Below are 19,101 nucleotides of genomic sequence, written 5' to 3' on the forward strand. Positions count from 1 at the left end.
AGCGTTCGCTCGAGATTAATTTCTCCTTTCTCGATCTGCGTTTAGGTCTCTTGAGAGCTCCAGCTGGTGCTGGATCGGCTCTCGGTCCCGACCCTCGCGGTCCAGATCTCTTGGAGTAGTTTTTTCCGATTGTACATTCCTCTAGACTACCGACATTTCCTGATGTCGCTTTTTGTCTAGCTTGCCTTTGTATTTGGCGGACATATCGCCCCTGGGCCTGTCGGGCCTCCTGTGGCGATACTCGAGGATCTATCTCCATGTCCTCTTCGTCTTCGTCTAGGCCTTCTAAGCTCTGGTAGTGGTTGTAGGTGGGAACCTTCCCTACCGGAGGCCTCTGCGTGATGGCTACCGAATTTGCGGGGTAGAACCAGCCTTCCGGGTCCACCTCCACCTTCCTTCGGCCTGCCCCTCTCACCTTTTTGTAATTATTGGTTCTTGGCGCCCTATTGCAGTCAGCAGGTTGCCCTACTGCTGCGGGCGGTAGGCGTTTCCCTGGTTCTGTCCCTGGGTGGTGCGGCTACTGGGTTGGTTCTTGGGGCAGTTCCTCCTCCAGTGACCTGCCTGATCACACCCCCAGCATCTTCTTACTCCTTTTTCCCGAGTCACTTGCTGTGGGGGACCTTGTGAGTGACCGACTTGTCTCTTCAGATCGGCCATTTCTTTTTTTAGATCCTCCATCGTGGTCAGGAGTAGGCCCAACGAGTCAGGGGCAGCACGGACTACTACGGCCTGCTCTATCTCCGCCTGCTCCTCCATGGTCTGCTCGAGCTCGTCCGGCTGAACTGCCCTTACCCCGGATCTCGCTGGATGGTTCGGTCGAATGGTCATCTCGGGCCGTATCTGTAGGTATTCATTCCCTGCTCTTACGGCGGCCTCCAGGGTGGGGGTGGGTACTGCCAAAAGGTGTCTTTGTAGGTATATGTTACCCAAGGACCCGCAGAAGGTATCCACCGCCATCTCCTTTTTCATTCGATCGGACAACTCCTCGAACGCGACGCTCGTAAGTCTTTCTATACGAGCAGCATGCTCGAATAACGTAGTGTGGGTTTCCTTCCTCAGGCCCTGCAGTTCCGACCTTGCCTCCTTGGGGGTCATGCCAAACCTTGCCCGGAGGGTGTTGAACACCGCCTGTAGTGTATGTCCATGCCCACATTCCTTAGCCTGTTCTTTCAGCCTTCCTCGAATGTGTAATAGGGCGGATCTGGCTCCCCAGTCATTGGCGACCGCCACATCGTTGAACTGCCTTATGAAGGCCTCCACATCACCGTTCCCATCGTACTCAGGAGCCTTGAATGTCCCTATGGGTACCGGTGGCTCCGGATTCCTTTGTGTCGCTTGGTTCACAAGCATCCTCTCTAGCACATTCGTTAATCGCTCTAGACCTTCTAGTCCTTCCCTTTGGGGGACTCCCGGTCGTTCCGCGCTACGAGTGCGTCTTTCCATAATCGTGCCTTGCTAGTTATCTTTTGTGGATTGATTTAATCCCACTGCTGCCACCAGTGTAAAGGTCTGGCCCCGGTAGCTGAGCCAGCTTTACTTCCCTAGCAAAGCAGTGCAGCCTGAACGCTGGGCCTTCCTTTCGTCGGCCTGCCTGACACACCTAGCGGTCTGATCAGGCCGCGGCTGGTTGCCCTCAGTTCAGACTCACTTGGAAAGCTAGCACGGCCTGCTCTCTAAGACCCTATCTTGGCTAATCCAGGTCCCGGCTAGCTTACTGGAGGGCCTGATCTCCAATGCTATCGCATTTCTGATCAGGTCCGATCGTAACGCAGCCAACCCCTAGCCTTCCTTAGGTGTCTCTCCAAAGCAGTTCGTGCTCGAAGCCAGAGCAGTTCTGGCGGAAGGATCCTCCTTATGCCAACCAGGCAGGCATCAAACGTAGGCAGTTTATAAGAATAGGTATAGTGTATTTAGCGTATATGTATAACTCCGTCTTGACAGTATAAAATCCGTTCACAGAATCCCAAAGAGTTGGCTTATGCCTTCTCCTTTTATACTGTTTGCTCCACCCACAATTATATAACATTCATTGTTTCACATCAGGCCTGTGAGGCAGGCCCAGACAATAAGCATAATGGTTTACTAGCAGGCCTGTGAAGCAGGCCCAAAAAATGTAGTGTTATACAACAGTTTTACCAGGGTATTACATAACCAGTTCAGAAATATACATAAGCGACTAGGCATAATGTGGTCTCACGCACAAACATCTGATTTAGTATAGTCCCGTCCTCCACAATATGCTTATCAGCATAATTTGATAATCAAAGAGTCAAACGCGAGTTGAGCTTTAATCGAGTAAGCTGCTGATATGTTTTGAAGTTAGCTTTCCTAAAAAGGTCTTTTGATCGGGAACAGTAAACAAAACTGCCTTTTATGAGGACATGCCTGACGTCATGTTCTGAATATTTTTGTGCTGTGTATGACATTTACATATTTTTATATTACCGTCAGGCTATTTTAGACCTAAATCTTTATACTTTATATTTTCTTCTCTAATCGCTATCATTGCTTGCATACATAAGGTTTATTATGACTTTCAGGTGTCTGATTATACAACATGGGGTGATTCATGGAGAACGACTGATGAAGACGTGGACCCTGACTGCAAGGATAACACTGAATGCACTACGACTCCACCCAGTGATACATGCAGCACCACTGATAAACAAAATGCTGTTGTAATGTGTGCTGAAATATCTGAAGTCCTAGAAACTAATGCAGATGCTATTGTGAGTAAACGTATCTTTTTAATTACAAGATCAGATACATGTATTTTGCTGCTATTATGTGCCTGTTTGTTACCACATCTACAACAGAGTTCTTGTTAGCATGCTGCTGCAGCATCCCTTTGTTTAATTGATTAACAGATTTGTTGCTGATAAGATAGGATGCACTTCTGTCTGCGTGGCAGTGATTGCAAGAATTCCTTATGAAATTAAATACATTGTTTAGGCATAATGTTTTTACATACATTATCATACATGCAGATAGATTAGGCTGACTTTCTTTCCATAAATATTTTTGGATGTGTTTAAGAGTTGAAAAGCTGTAATATTTGTTGTCTATTTACAAAATATTAAATCTAAACTTGAACATCAGTTAGATTTTGATGCAGAAAATTTTAGGTCAAAGAATAATTTTACAGATTAACAACCTTCTGACTTGAAGACCCATTTCTTACGTGTTCATGTTATATATCTCAGTATTACATGTTCTGCCTGCTTTTTTGTTTGATTTGTCAATGGCTTGAATCTGTTCCAGAATGGATTGTTAGTCAGTACAGTTAGTTATCACTTTGTTCATAGGGTGATAGGTTGTTATAAATTATTTTTAGCATAATCAAATCTAGTTTGAAATGCTGATGTCTCCTATTCTTAAATATATTTATAAGAAAGAGGTAAATATAAAAATTTTAAAAATGGCTGTTTTTATATATGTAAAAGAAATATCATTGGAAGACTTGCATATACTATTTTTGGGAGATTTTGAAAAATTTGATAACAATAAAAATTTAATTAACCGTAAACTTGGCTGCCTTCTAAGCTATTGCAATGGTGGTATAATATTGCTCATAATGATAGACATGCACACAAGCTTATTGCATTTGTGGTGGTCGCAGTGAGATGGACATTACAAGCTACATTTTAGGAAACAAACATATTTTATTTTAGTAATCTTCGGTAGCAGTAGTTGTATGTATATCTGTATTCAGTAGCTTATTATCATCTTCCTTGTGTATTAAATAACATCTTTCCACAATTTAGGTAATCCTGTCATTTTCTTTGTATATTAAAGACGTGATTGCTTCAAAAAAGTCAATTTAATGAAATTAAGACAAATAAAAGACTAAAAAATCAGCTACAATTTGATGTCATTTTTGTCTTTCTAGATTAAGCCTGTCCAGAGATATAAGCGTTTGAATGAGGCCATCTTTTAAAAAGCTCAGATTCGAACTGGTGCTTCATTCGTGGCGTAACGAGTAATACCTGTAAAAAGAGTCCACGAGCGATAAATATAAGATCTCTTCATTAGCCAATCATCAGCATGAAATTTTTATATAGGTCATATTAAATGTTATTGCTCGTAAAACGGTTTGTCTGTGATGTCGAAGATTCTCGTTGTTAGGGATCTTACTCTATTACCAGTTAGTTACCCGCATCGACTAGTAGTAGTTTCTAGTAGCTACGTGCATTGGTATTTAATTTACTGATTTAATTGACATGGTTAATTTACTAAATTACTGTACGTTTTATTGACGAACAACAGAATTATAACAATGCTCAGTTCAGTGAAGGTGACTCAAAGTTGTCCGAACGTCAGGTGATTAAAGATTGGGGCAGACAGGTTATGGCTTAGAGCCGACAGGCGTCAACACCGTTATGCTGCAGAGAAAGATAGGAGAATGGAGGTAAATTTATCTTTAACTTTGAATATCCTTTACATATATTCGAAACTAACGGTAATAAGTTTAGTACTCATGAATACATCTACTAATAAAATTATAACTTTTTGCTATCACAAATCATCGCTTCATAACTTTTTATTCATTTCACAACTTTTTATCGTTTCACCTAGCTATAACATTTGCTTAAAATTTTCTTTGGCATTTTTAGCTAGTAATTTAGATTTATGATTAGAATTTATGCTCATTTCTCACTTGTAGAAAGTGAGGAACATGGATTGATCAATGCTCATCATTAACTCTCAGAAACAAAGCTTCGAATTGTTGGCTTTGCGTATTTATGCTTTTGTTAAACATTTATTCATTTTGAAAATTACACTCGCAATCTATCTAACTCTCAAATTGAAAGCTTTCAGTAGATACGCGTTAGAATGACATATATATGAATGACATTTATTTTATTGTTACAGGATGTTTATGTGGTTCACTAGAAGAGCAGTCGTGTCGGTCTAGAAACTGCCATAAATGGGAAAGAGAGACACGAATGTGTGCTGCACAAACCACAATATGTTTTGTTTGAGTTTGCTGCAGTAGATTAATTTGTCCTATTATATGAGCTGAAACTATGTGAATGGCCACGACTTGGATGGATGTTTTTAATAAAAACTTTATGCTGCGATGAAAATTTTTTGGCCTGTAAAAATTATATAATAAAATAATATCGTTGAAGAAAATGCAAAACATGATTTGCAGAACATATTGAATACATCATAGCCCTGTTGCCATCTGTGCTGAAATCTTTTCTGATAGATGGATTTATGAAGTTCAATCAGAGCTGTATTGGCAGGTATTTCTGCATAGCTCGACTCAATTCCAACGAACCAAATATTAAGTTCGAAAAATTTTATGCTCCACCCTATTAAGTGAAAACAGGTGAGTCCACAAACCGCCAACCAGGTGCGAGAATGGCTTTAGTAATCCTTTGCCAGAATCAGTGGGTTGATTGCTTTCAACGAAATTGACATTGTTTTGCGTTCACTATTTCGGTCAACTCATAAAGCTATTTGTTTTGTACTTGAATTAACTAATCAAATGTGACCATTAAATTTGTGCTACAAATTGATACTGATAATGACAAAATAACGTTGACTATACATGACTTTTTGGGATGCAGTTGGTTTCGCCATACATTTGAACATATTCTTTTCAAAGATGGTGGCGTGCTTTTTTTATTTAGTAACTAGTTTCCAGAATGGGTAGCAACTGAGAACTTAGCTGATACAAAGGCCACGATGAAATAAGTTAACTAGACGACCTAATTACCGTAGACCGGCAAAATCGTAGCCGGTACTCAGAGGTTTACACAGCATTTAGAGGAAGCTAATATGACAAGTTTTTAATTTCCCTTTGAAGCGTTTGAGTCATTCATAATAATGTATCTGTAGCTGGATTTAAAATTTTATTCTAGCCAACATTAGCAAATACAAAATAAAATATATGCCAATAGAGCCACGTAGGACTAGACTTTTATCGCAATAGCCGATGTGAATACGTGAGATCGAGACAGGTTGTATCACTCGTTACATCATTTTGGGCAAGTTTGGGCATGTTTTTTTTGTCTGAGCGTGTTAACCGCGATCAATTTTTTTCGATTTTAATCTTCAAATATCTTGACAATGACATCGCCTAGCACAACAAACAATATATCAGCTGATAGACAAAAGAAGATGCTTTCTTTTAAATCTTTTAAAATCAACTAAAATTTGATGCAATCACATCTTTAAATAACGCCTTACCTGTACTTAGGTAATCGCCATCACGAGTTTGAGCACGCTAACTTATGTAATACTTGTTGTTGTCGTAGGCTAACCATCTAAAAGGCTAGCACTTTTTTCTGCGATGGCAGAGTAGCCCTTGGCTGCGATTGTACCTGTTATATGCCAATGCATACTAAAACACTCTACTCTCATGCGTGATTATTTCAGAGCCTTAAAAAGGGGAATTAGCTAGTGTACCGTGAAAGAGCGGGCAGTGTCTTTTGCACATTTATTATCTCACACTCATCAAGACTCATTAAGAATGAGTCTTGACGATGGTGTAACTACTACTGTTTTTCTCGTATTTTCTATCTTAGCAATGAACATCAGTCTATATTACACAAAGTTCTACAAATTCCTCAAATAAAAGGAAACAAAGTAATTATAATGTGATGTAATTAAATAAAGATTAATTTTATATTCATTAAAATGAACAAGCAACATTAATTTTTTTAGATGGTTGGCTCCATTAACAATGACTACAATTTTATGTGCTTTTCGCTGGAACTATTATATGCTGTTCTATGAAAAAGTTTCCGCTGATTAAAATAGCTTTTTCTATGCTGTATTACATGTCAGAAAATGCGTAGACTTGTTAGCCTTCCCGTCTACATGGACTTTGTGATCATTTACCAATGTGTTATTATCTCAGCTGTGATTTAAAGCATAACAAGTGCATTTAAAAGTGCAAAAAACATCGGCATGCCACTAAAACATAACCATGATGCACTTTTCCAAAGCAAATTGGTGCTCTAAAACACCAACCTGTATAGTTACGACTTAACAAACAAACTACAATTTTAACTCGTTCGCTTGTTTGTAACGTGCAAAGAAAATGTGCAATATCTTGCAATTATTAAAAGTGAGATGTCACTTTGCCACGCATCTGCAAGTTGGTGCTCTTTTTTACTGTTTTTAGATTCACATTTCATGACATCCTCTACTACAAAAACTGTGTTTACTCAGCATGCTGCTTTAGTTTGCGCTTCAAAGTGATTCAGATTTCATCACCATGAATTTACCAAATAATGATGTGAACAGTTATCAAGTGGCTGTACTAGTCCAACCCCCTCCGTATCCTAGCGCTGTCACATTGAGAAGTTCATTAACTATTAGATTCATTAATCGAATTTTACCGCTTTTTCAATTGTGTGTTGTAGCTGTGCCTCTCTAAACTGCCCCCTGACACCAAAGATGTAATTATGAATGAGTGTGTGTTTGATTTCTGCCACCTCAAGTCTAAAGAAATGATTTGTACAGCCCTCAGCACCTTTGCTGAACAATGTTATGACAAATTCAAAATAGCGGTTATGTACAGAACTCCAGAACGATGCCGTAAGTGTATTTTAACTGCGTATTTCAAAAGCCTCATTTATCAACAGTGTTGACACCTTAATCTATAATTTTATTAATTTTGAAAAGGAGGAATGACTAATATTTTTTAACAACTAATGGCTTACTTACATGTAAAGTCACTGCAGGTGCCTGCAGGTGCTTGAAACTAAGTAACCAAACCGCTAAATAGTTGCTTGGGTGCCTCAAGCACAGGTTGAATTAGAAAGACAAATGCTGAATTGTCTATGCCTTACATGGGCTATATGTAGTGCTTAAAAACTATGTATATCAAGAGAGCACTGTACTGCAAGAACATCAATTTGTCTGACAGAAAAAGGACTAATAAACAGTTTTACATGATAACAAAACTTTTTACTAAGAGGTTCATCAAATTTTTCCACATTTCCAATATATCGACTAGTGTGAGCTTTTATTGTGGCTTATCAGTCACATGCTTGAGTCCCACATTCATGAAATTGAGTTCTAACTGTTTTTGCCGGCTTTCACCCTACCTCAACTACGGTTACATCATATTACAGCCGTAGAATGCAAACAGCATATGACTTATACCAAAGCATGTGGAGTCTGCGAACTAAACTGTCTCGAAGAACAGGTGGATCCTATGTGTGAGCCAAACAATGACAACTACTGCCAGGTGGAATGCATGTGTGATGAAAATTACCGTCGTCATGGTGATAGCTGTGTACCAAAACAGGAGTGCGATGCACTCACGGCTTGCGAAATGGAAGGAACTGTTGTTCCTATACCGGTGAGTACTCTCCTCTCTTCAACCAATATTCTTTAGAACACATTTTTAATTTTACAAGGATTTGAAAGCAATAAACGCTCCTACAATGTAAATAACCCGTTCCAGGAACGTATGCGTTATAAGGATTTTACGTACTATGAACAGTAAAATATGTGTAAATTGCCTAATCTGTTCCAAGATCTTTCCAAACTCACCCCTTTGGCCATACTAAAAACAAAACTTGACTCAACTCTTTTAATTTGTAAGCTGTACCGTAACTGCAGTGTTATTGGTTTGCATCGACAATTTTTCTTCTTTTTATGACTAATTTCACTAGTTTTATAGACTATGATTGCGGTAATTTTACAATAAGTTAATCGGGAGATCACATCTTCGGCATTCATTTACAATGATTTGCTTATATTTTCTAAACATCAATGTCTGTTCTGCAAAGTAAAACTAATAACATGTATTTTATACATCTACAATAAAGCCAAACAAAAAATAATTTTACTTTAAAAAGAATGGTACTGCCTGTTCATTGTCTATCTGTACGCAGGGTTCAAAGTTATGATAAGAGATAGCTTTCGATGATACTTCAACTCGTAATATTTAAATTGGAGAACTAACGCTGTAACACCTGCACCGATCAATCCCTTTGTAAATATTTATGAACAATTGCGCAGCTACCTATCCTCTGATTTTTCGACGCATCTGACGATCTATCACCACGAACTGGAATAATATGGAAGTTGTATATATAATACGTAGATATAACGCTATATGCACGTAGTTTTTCTCTCACAAGTGCTGCGTGATAGATTACTTGTCAAATCAAATTTGAGAACTCGCCCAACTTGATATTTTCCGTTATATGAAATTTTTTACAGCCCGAAACAAAACTTCACATAAATTCATTATCTGGGATTTATGTTATAGGAGGTATACGTTATAAAAGCATCTACTGTATATGCTAGATTATTAAGCACCATCAACTGAACAATGTTAAGTCAGCATTACATCTGGCAGATGACGTGCTGCTAGAAATCTGCTGGAATACATAAATTATAAAACTATATCGAACTTTGTTGTACTAGAAGTTTTATAAAACTGCTAGTACAACAAACTATACCTAAAAACTCTAGTACAGACGGTGTAACAATCTGCAATGAAAACTACAGTTTGCTCTGAAATTATTTTTTAAGTTAATACTACATTTTTTATAGTTCCATAAGGTCTAGGTTTTCCATATTGCAAGTGTAAGAGGAATAAACGTCCAGCAAATAAGGCAAGAGCAAACTTCCCAAATGGAGAGCTGCTAAAAGTTAGTTTTTGTAAAACCTAATACCAACTAGCTAGCATTATACAAACATTTATGGTAATAATTTCCATTCGCATATGGCTACGTTCATGTGTAGCCATATGTGAATGGAGATTATTGCAACATTGCATTTGCTTTTGTAAGCAATAAGTCACCAGATGAAACAACAAAATATTTGCCATAATAGTCAGTCTCTGTGTGCTAAATTGAAGCATCCGTTTTATACAATTGACCTGTAACAGATGGCTCTTGATTTAACATATTCATCTTTCTTTTGCATTACTAATAATGCATCATAATGCAATGTGAATTCCACTTAGTAATTTTCATAAAGAAATTAATATATCATGTATTATTCTTTTTGCAAATGACGGCTAAAACTCATGAGTAGCGAGATTGCAAGGTTGTTTTAATTAACAAAAAAGCTTAATCATCATTTAGAGATCATTTGGAAAATCCATTTTTCACCATTTTCAAACATAGTAATATCTTTTTCCACATTGAAATGCTGTAAAATATGTTTTTCGAACAAAATTGATCAGTAATTGAACTGATATTCACTTACAAAATTTAATGAATTATTAAACCATATTTGAAATTAAACACATAAGTAGTCTGCACTGAAGCCAATTTTGAGGTTTTAGTGCCATCAACAAAAGTTTTTGCTTTTAACTCACTTTTTTTGTGTCTTTTCGCATCAATTGATTAGACAGATGTAAAACGTATGCTGCACTTCTCCATTTTCTCTTATGCTTGCAATCTTACTCTAGCTAGTTAAAGACTTTCATGTTTAAGCAGATGTTTTTGAATTCTTTTAGCTTCTTTTGATATATAATATTTTTCACAAGTCAGAATAGGATTTTCTCTCAATGACAAACACATGTAAATGTGTTTAAATAAAAAATTTTAAATGCCAATTTAAGATCACTAAAAGTTGTACAATGTAAGTAGTTCACTCGCAGTTTAGTAGATATACTGCTGTGCAAATAAAGCGTGCCTCATAATAAAAGCTCTGAATGGTGCTCTGAGTGCAGCTGCCCAAGCAACTATAGTGTTTCCATTAGTCTCCAATGTTTATCATCACCGACATGTCATTATTTGAATTGCTGTGACCCATTTAGCATGTCACACGACTTTATAGGCACGAAGCACAGTTTTAACAGAGCAATGTGAAAAGCGATGCGAGTGCCGAGATGGAGGAAATCTAGAATGTACAGATCACACTTGCCAAGCTAATTCTGAATGCGTTGACAGAACATGCAGATGTTTAAAAGGTTTCAAGCTCAGTGACTTCAATGAATGTGAAGGTAAAATTAAAAACTGCTTATCCCCGCTAGTCAATGGCTTTATACTTTTTCAGCCCTTTTAAGTTATTGCAGGATACCCTAGTCGACTGTTACGGACTCTTTTAATTTATGCTGAGTTCATTTCTGTTTACAGATATAAACGAATGTTTAGATAATACAAAATGCTTTGGAAAAGGAGCCAGGTGTAAGAACTTTCCTGGCACTTACGTTTGTCAGTGTGAAGATGGATTCGAGTTTGACCAATCGGGTAATTGCATCGCAATTGATTTTTGTTCAATTGGTAGTTTGATACATGTCACGAGTGTAGAAAATTAACAACAATAATTAATTTATGTATTCCTTTCTTTAAAATGCTGTTTTCAATCAATATGTTTTAGGTGACTGCGTGAACATAAATGAGTGTAATGGCATCGCGAAGTGTACTGCCAATTCCTTCTGTGTGGACAAGAAGCCTGGATATGAATGTAGATGCAAAGATGGTTTCAAAAAGGAAGGAGACAGTTGTGTAGGTGAGTGTTGAAAATAGGGAGTAATTATTCAGCGTATAATATAATAGGGAGTAATTATTCAGGGCTAGAATATATTCTACTCTGTCGCACTCTGTATACTATTGTTAGTTTCATAACACAGAACGACTGCCCGTAACTTGCTTGCCCTGTGCAATATATTTTGTATTCTTGTTGTGTTTTTCTTCGAATGTTTTAGTTTGGTCTGTGCTTGCACACACATTCTCTTCAATAACACAATTCACACAATGTTATTTGTTATCAATTGTTACCAAGATATTTTTGTATACCAGACCCACGTTTCAAGTTAGGCTTAACTTATCGACATTGGTATTTTCTACAGCACAAACCACTTCATGATCAGTTATAACCTATGACCGACATGAACTACAATGACTTTTGTTATTTTTATGCATCTTCAAGAATGGTGATATAATAGCTACTTGCTTAGTTAAAGTTGTAAGTTGTGCTGTCAATGGTGTGTTAAAATTGAAGTTAAAATATGTGTATGTAATTAATTCAATTAGCTAAAATTTTCTACACTCACAGGAAAGTAATTGACCTCACCAATTGAATCAGAATAATTCAAAATCTTTATATAGATGGTTGAACTGCATGAAGCGCTGTAACGAATTTTTTGCTTGAACCTTTACCATACATCTTTCAATTTTTGCCAATTCAACTATTGATCTTTAATTGTATGGCCTAAAATTTTGTGTCTTGGCTAGAGATAGGAAAACTAGGCACAACAATCATCAAAAATCAATTATTATCAACAAAAGTTAGTTATGAAAAGCACATAATGTATTAGCTAACATCTCTGCTATGTAATGATCATTTCTGTTTGAAATACAAGTTGTTAACATAGCAGTTAATTCTTTATTTCCCGTTGCTGGTAAATGATTTCTTATATTTGAGTGTTATTTTAGTCTGCTAATCAAACGCTCATGCTTATTATCGCATCTGATTGTTTCAGATGTTGATGAATGTCAAACCTCATGGCACAAATGCTCCAATCGCTCAACAGTTTGCAACAATACTGTTGGATCTTATACTTGTGACTGTTTGACTGGATATTCAAAAGACAACGATGATGACATGGAATGTAAAGGTTGGTCGAGTGAATGCAACATTTTAGTGCTATTTTACACTTGTACCAAGTTTTTGATTGGCTCTGTTACTAAGAAGCGTTTATACACTGTTTGACGAGTATATTTTAAACTCAGTAAAATATAATATTTGGCACCATAAATAAGAAAATATTAAAAACTGAGGTAGATTCAAAAGTTTAATACAGCATATACTAGCATAGTCTTTATGCACTGATAACACGACAAATTTGTAAAGTAAGAATATTAAATGGTTTATTAGTACTTAGTTTGGTGCCGACAATTGGGCTGTTTGCAGCGTGCGAAATGGCTCTGAGAGTATATGCTGTGAGACATTTACCATCATTCATGGGATCTCATTAAGAGACAAGATCACCATGCTGAGGTAGAAAGAAGAACAGGAATACCATAGCTCAAGGCCATCCCTATCTAAATGAATGAGCGAGTGCTAAAATATTTTCATATGTTGATGTAATAGCGAGTTCACGCTGAATGAAGGAAGCATTTGATATAGCCTTGTTTTACCTTGCCATTAGGTTATTTGTAAAATTTGTTTTTTATTTTATGCATTTCTGTTTTGTAGATGTGAATGAATGCTCCCCAAGCTTCAGTGGGACTGTTTGTCGACCTAATTTTGAATGTGAAAATAGGATTGGTTCCTATATTTGTTCATGTAGCAAGTTAGGTTATGAAGACGTAGCGGGTATTTGTGACAATATAAATGAATGTACAAAGGGAACTGCTCTCTGTCATGAGAAGGCTACTTGCAAGGATACAGATGGTTCTTACGAGTGCACATGTATCGCTGGCTATGTTGGAGATGGAAAATCTTGTGAACCAGGTAAAAATATATATTTTTGTTTTGTATAAAAATTTATAAAAATTGTTGCATATTTAGAGCTGTTATGCACACTCGGCCTATAAAATACATTAGCTAAATGACTCAATGGTTGGTGTGATTTTTTCCTTTATGGCTGTCTTTGTTTTCTAGCAAACTATTTTGTCTTTTTAGCACAGATGTACATCTTTCTTATTTCATCCGCTTAGGAATTGCTAATTCATCATCAAATTTTCTCAGATTTCCTATTTTAACCGTTTGTATCCTGGCTGTCATTGTCAATGTGTGTCAGTATCCTGGGCAATTTGTCCAACGAAGAAAGTTTTGAAGCTTTTATTAAATATGGCTAAGTATGCTCATAATTTAAAGATATTTTGTATAACAACGGTAAAAAATTCCAGCAACACACAGCAAATGTCACCAAATAAAAAAATGTTTTAGAGTTCTTCGCGGTGAAACCATAAAAATTCGTAAGATTTTAAAAACTTCTGAAAGTCTTTACGGTAGCATTATATCCATCAAGCACATGTTCATCGTTTTAAGATTCAAAATAATCTGCAGAACTGTAATTAGTATCATATAATTCTTCATCTGTATCACCATATTCCATGACATACCAACAAACAAGCCGCATCAATTTTTTTGAAATATTGTCCTAGTAAAATTGTTATTATAACGAAGGAAGTACTTAAATATATTTTAAAACGGTTAAAATGGAAGCAGATTTTTTTGCCTAACGAGTTGTGCAAGAAATAAATTGATTGGTTTACGTTGTTACTTGCAAACAACATTTGTAAAGAGAGCCATGTGGATGCCGGTATTCCAACCAATAGAGTTCAAAGGGTTAATGCTAGAATGATGACCTTGAGTTGAAACGCACATCCTAAAGATACGTCCTAAGATTTTCCATTTATTAAGTATTATATGGGCACCCAACTAAGATAGCTGCAAAAATTGCTCCACCAATTTATCCAGTTGTGCTAGACTAATAATTATAAATAAATATTTCAAGTCTATACTTGAGCTGCACCACATGATGACCTGAACTGTTGGTTATTGTGAACATTACAGAAATTTTTAGCTACATGTAGATTTACAACCTACAAATATAACAATAAACCTCAGATGAATCTGCACTATTAATCAAGACAAAATACTAAGACACATGCAATTACCTCGCTATCTGTATAAAATCATTATCTAAGGAGAGTGATGGAAAGATGAAAGTTCTCTGGCAATGCCAAAAGGGGCAAGAACTTGGTTCGAACTTTGCACTGACCAGTTGAAGTCATAGAATTGTTTTCAACAGTCAGTCGATGTATATTTGAATAGTATAAATTTTTTACAAAATGTTAAAAATATATTGGTAATATGTAAAAAGTTTCTTTATTCACACAGCTTGCAGCTTTTTTGTTGAAAGTTGCAGTCACATGCTCAATAGTTACAAGAGATCGCTAATAGTAAATTAATTATAAACATTTCAAAATTCCAGATAGATAACACAAAAAGCAGGTCAACCACATGTCAACTTGCCACCGACTTCGACTTCGTGTTTCTGTGTATACGGTATATCAAATTCCTTTATGCCTGTTTGTTTTAATTTTGGGAAAGAATATATGGTCTTTTAGTTCTACAATCCTTTGCTAGCCTTCAATAATCAGTGACAGCGATTATCAGCAGTTGAGGTGATTGTATCTTGTCTATGCACAGACCTGCCAACATGTGATCCTGCAATTGCTAATGGCTGCGCTGACTTTGCCCGCTGCTTATGGAATGCAGCACTTGGTGTCTCCCAGTGTGTCTGTTCATCAGGATTCTCAGGTGATGGGAATGTCAACTGCGAAAGTAAGTCAGCAGCAAATAGTTGTTAATAATAATAATATTATTAACACATATTATTAACATTTGTTGAAGGATATTATTTTTTAGAGTTTAGCACGACTCTATTGGCTTTTAGAGCTTTTAAGTATTGTCAGAAATGTTGTTGTTTCTTACTCTTGAATATGCTGCATTTTTGCCGAGTTAGATACATATATTTACAGTATCACATCAAATACCCGTTTATAGTTTGTTCTGTACATTTTAGATATAAACGAGTGTGAACTAGCTCATGAATGCTCAGCACATGCGGACTGTAAGGATACTGCCGGCAACTATGAGTGTCACTGTAAAACTGGCTTTGCTGGTGATGGATTCAACTGCAATGGTAGGAAAAACATTTTTCTACATTTTTATAGCGTATTTTTTCATTACCAGACTTGAAGTCGGATAGTAAGCGTCCTACTCTTTGAGTTTAAGATTGGCATTTACTTATCTTTGCAGTCTTCAGAAAAAACAGGATAACTAAATTAGAAATATATCAAAATTGGCGCAGCATATTGATGGTAAACTTTTGTTATATGTAGCCTTCTGTACAAATTTGTTACAGATGTGAATGAATGCTTAGATGGAGTGGCTCGGTGTAATACGTCTGTATCAATATGTGAAAACACGAAAGGTTCTTACACCTGCTCTTGTAATTCTGGATATGTCATGAATCCACAAACACAACAATGTGAAGGTAGATCTTTGCTACAATCATTCATAGTATTCAGATCTCAAAAGTTCATGCTTTAAAATCTCATGTTATCACAGGTCTAAGCAGTAGAACCTGCTATCACACTCTTCTTTGAGGAATTTATAAATTTAAAGCTAAAAATTGAAGGATTAAGCACTCTTCAATATTATTCAAACACCATAGAACAAAACTGTGAACAGAAACAGCATACATGTGTATCAATTTCTAAACTGCAGTAATTTGAAAAATTTAGGAGGTCGTAGCTTGAATTTAATTCCGATGTCAAGACTACTAGTTGCCAAGATTTTACTCCTAAGTTGGAAAATTTGTATGTTAACCCTTTCCCTGGGGAAACGACAGAAACGCCGTTCATCGGTTCCATGGGGAAACGGTTGAAGCGTCGTTTTTGGTAGAAGTTTATAAAGCCATTGACTAATGACAATAACAAGCATATGAACGCTTGTAAGTTTAAAATATTGACGTCAAGATATTTATCTATGAATTGTTGATATGAAACGATTAGTGACGGAAGTGATTCGGCTTTCGAAAAGAAGGAATAAAAGTTTTATTTGATCCGGTGGTGGTTAGTGGTCGTTTGACTGATCAATACAATAATAATTCACATGACTGTAGCGATGTCAGCTCTGAAAACTTCGAATATATAGGGAAAAGTAATGGTTATGGTAGCTCACACGTTGATAATGCTATATCCACTTGCGCTGCTGTTGTGAATACTAGAAAATTGCCTCGTATTAGCGACTCCGGTACAAGCACTACCCGTGCCACAAGCTCTAATACACTGGGTACTACTACTGAGGAATTAGAAGATGGAGCATATGTAATCACACAGACTTCTAAAGGGTTGGAAAAATGTTACAGACTTAGATGGTGACATGCCTTCATCGTTCTCCAACTTTTCCTCTCACTCAGTGTCCAATTTCACACCGCCTGCTCATACTCCACCGTTAGAGTATTTTGATTCTTCTTCCTTCCCACTGAACAAAGTAAAAGTAGTTTGTGAAAGCTTATAATAGCAGAATCTTACGAGCATTACGAGTATTCATGTGTAAAGATAAGAGTTTTGCAACCACAGTCCAAACTGCATTTATGGGAAAGCGCTACAGCGGAGCGACAAAGGGCAATTATTGGACTTTGTCTTAACAAGGGTTTGTGAAAACCTCCAACAAAGTAACTGACTTTAATAGAAAGCATCACATCCAAAACTACCCAGTAAATATCAGCTCAAGTTATGTATGTCCATAGAAGACCAATTTTATTGAATTGTCAACAAAAAATTACAGACTTTCGGACATTTTAGGAGACTTTGACCCAACCAAAAGATTAAAGTGATTGTATGTTAAGATTTTATGCAAGTAACAAGATTCTTTGTTTATCGAGTATTCACTCAATATAATACACCGGAAAGCTTGATGGAGGGTGCAGATAATAGGTGAAGGAGTTCAGTGGTAACCGTAACAACCCTAAATAGCATAATAATTTGCTCAGTGATTAGGTTTTGATTAAAATATGTATGTTCATTTAACAACTGTAGTCAGACTTGCTATTGGGTTTTGAACAGTTCAAAAAGTGTATAAAACTTGTAAGCATAAGTTAAACAATGTTTTTATTTGCAGATGAAGATGAATGTAACTATGTCACCTGTGGAGCTAATGCTAAGTGTGAGAATGAAGAAGGAGGCTACATTTGCAAATGCCTCACTGGTTTTAGCGGTTCTTGTGAGAATTGTGTCAGTAAGTAACGTATTTTAATAGTCTGAGCAATTAAAAATTGGACTGTTGCTCATTGTGAGCTGAACTTTTAAAATACTGATTTTAAAATAGAGTAAAAGTATGATTATACAATGTATTTTTATTTTAGTTTAATTTCAAGTTGCTTTAGGCCAACAATCTATTTTTGTTGAGTTGGTTCTAAGACTTATTGTCCATGTTGCTTGCTTTTAACATTTTGATATACAATTATTAATCCATGTAAAAGTACTATAGAGATGTGCGGATGACCTTCAATGCTGTATTTGCCATTTCTTCATCGTTATGTAGAAAGGTTTAAAATTGTATTTAGCGCTAAAAGACTGTTATTAATCCCTCAATCTACTATTCATGTCTGTAGAATAAATGAGAGTTTTTTTTGTAATTTGTCGGCTTGCTTTTTCTGTGTCAATCCTAATAAACATTGCGCATTGCATCTTTTGTATTTTGAGTTGATAGGAGTGAGTTTTTATTTAGACTTTTAAAACTGATAATGTGGGAAATGTTGACATTATAAGAGAAATTGTAACTTCCTTACCAAACACCCCTGCAAAAACTTTTATAGCAAGTTTGGGCTTCACTTTAGCACCTTGATTGTAGAAATTTTTTTAATAGCTGTCCATTACTAGTTACCAAACATAAAATTAGAATTTTTGGTTCTTTTATTTTAGCCAACATTCGAGAAATAGCTGAAAGCTATGAAAAGTTGTGTGATATTTTAGCTTAGTACGCTGAACTGACATAAATGTGATTCTGAACCAGAATTCCAAACACTGTTTAATATGTGCATTTGATGAACAAGTCCTAGAATTTCTCTAATAGAAACACGAAATCATATGTTGCTATATGACTATTTCTGTCATGCAGATGATGACGAGTGTGCTATGGGAACGGATGACTGCCATGAGCATGCTGATTGCACTGATAATGTTGGAAGCTATGATTGCAAGTGTAAGACTGGATTTAAAGGAGATGGTCACACTTCATGTGTTGGTAAATTCATTTAACAAAGTATTTCAATTTTTTTATATTTATTGTTTAGTTCTGTTTGTTAAGATACATCATCAGTTTAGTTAAAGATGTAGCTGCACCAATTTTTAGTTGATTGTATCAGAAATTCTAGGTAGTATTCTATCAGTTGCTATTGCTTCTGATGTTTGAGGTGGCCTGACTGCTAAGATGCTTCAAGATTAAAATTGACAAATCTTTATCGCTTTTAAAACACTCAGAAAAAAGATGAGTCCAGACTTGCCCAAAATGATTTATATAGTGAGACAGCTTGCCTCTATCTTTCATATTCACATCGGCTATTGCGATAAAAGTCTAGTCCTACGCAGCTCTAATGAGATATATTTTATTGTGTATTTGCTCATGATCACTAGAATAAAATTTTTA

General features: G+C 36.3%; 1 protein-coding gene across 1 annotated transcript in view; it reads left to right on the forward strand.

Moving 5' to 3' along the window:
- The first annotated feature begins 1,854 nt into the window (after nt 1-1,854).
- Nucleotides 1,855-19,101, forward strand: part of LOC137390374 (fibrillin-1-like) — a 63,504-nt gene continuing 46,257 nt past the window's right edge. The window contains exons 1-13 of the mRNA XM_068076707.1: nt 1,855-1,878; nt 2,541-2,729; nt 7,380-7,554; nt 8,094-8,323; nt 10,765-10,930; nt 11,064-11,177; nt 11,308-11,439; nt 12,413-12,547; nt 13,129-13,386; nt 15,094-15,228; nt 15,470-15,589; nt 17,575-17,691; nt 18,574-18,699. Coding sequence (XP_067932808.1) covers nt 1,855-1,878; nt 2,541-2,729; nt 7,380-7,554; nt 8,094-8,323; nt 10,765-10,930; nt 11,064-11,177; nt 11,308-11,439; nt 12,413-12,547; nt 13,129-13,386; nt 15,094-15,228; nt 15,470-15,589; nt 17,575-17,691; nt 18,574-18,699 — 1,921 coding nt within the window. The remainder of the gene's footprint in view (nt 1,879-2,540; nt 2,730-7,379; nt 7,555-8,093; nt 8,324-10,764; nt 10,931-11,063; nt 11,178-11,307; nt 11,440-12,412; nt 12,548-13,128; nt 13,387-15,093; nt 15,229-15,469; nt 15,590-17,574; nt 17,692-18,573; nt 18,700-19,101) is intronic.

The sequence above is a fragment of the Watersipora subatra genome, chromosome 3 (genome assembly GCF_963576615.1).
Source record: "Watersipora subatra chromosome 3, tzWatSuba1.1, whole genome shotgun sequence".
Classification (NCBI taxonomy): Eukaryota; Metazoa; Bryozoa; class Gymnolaemata; order Cheilostomatida; family Watersiporidae; genus Watersipora; species Watersipora subatra.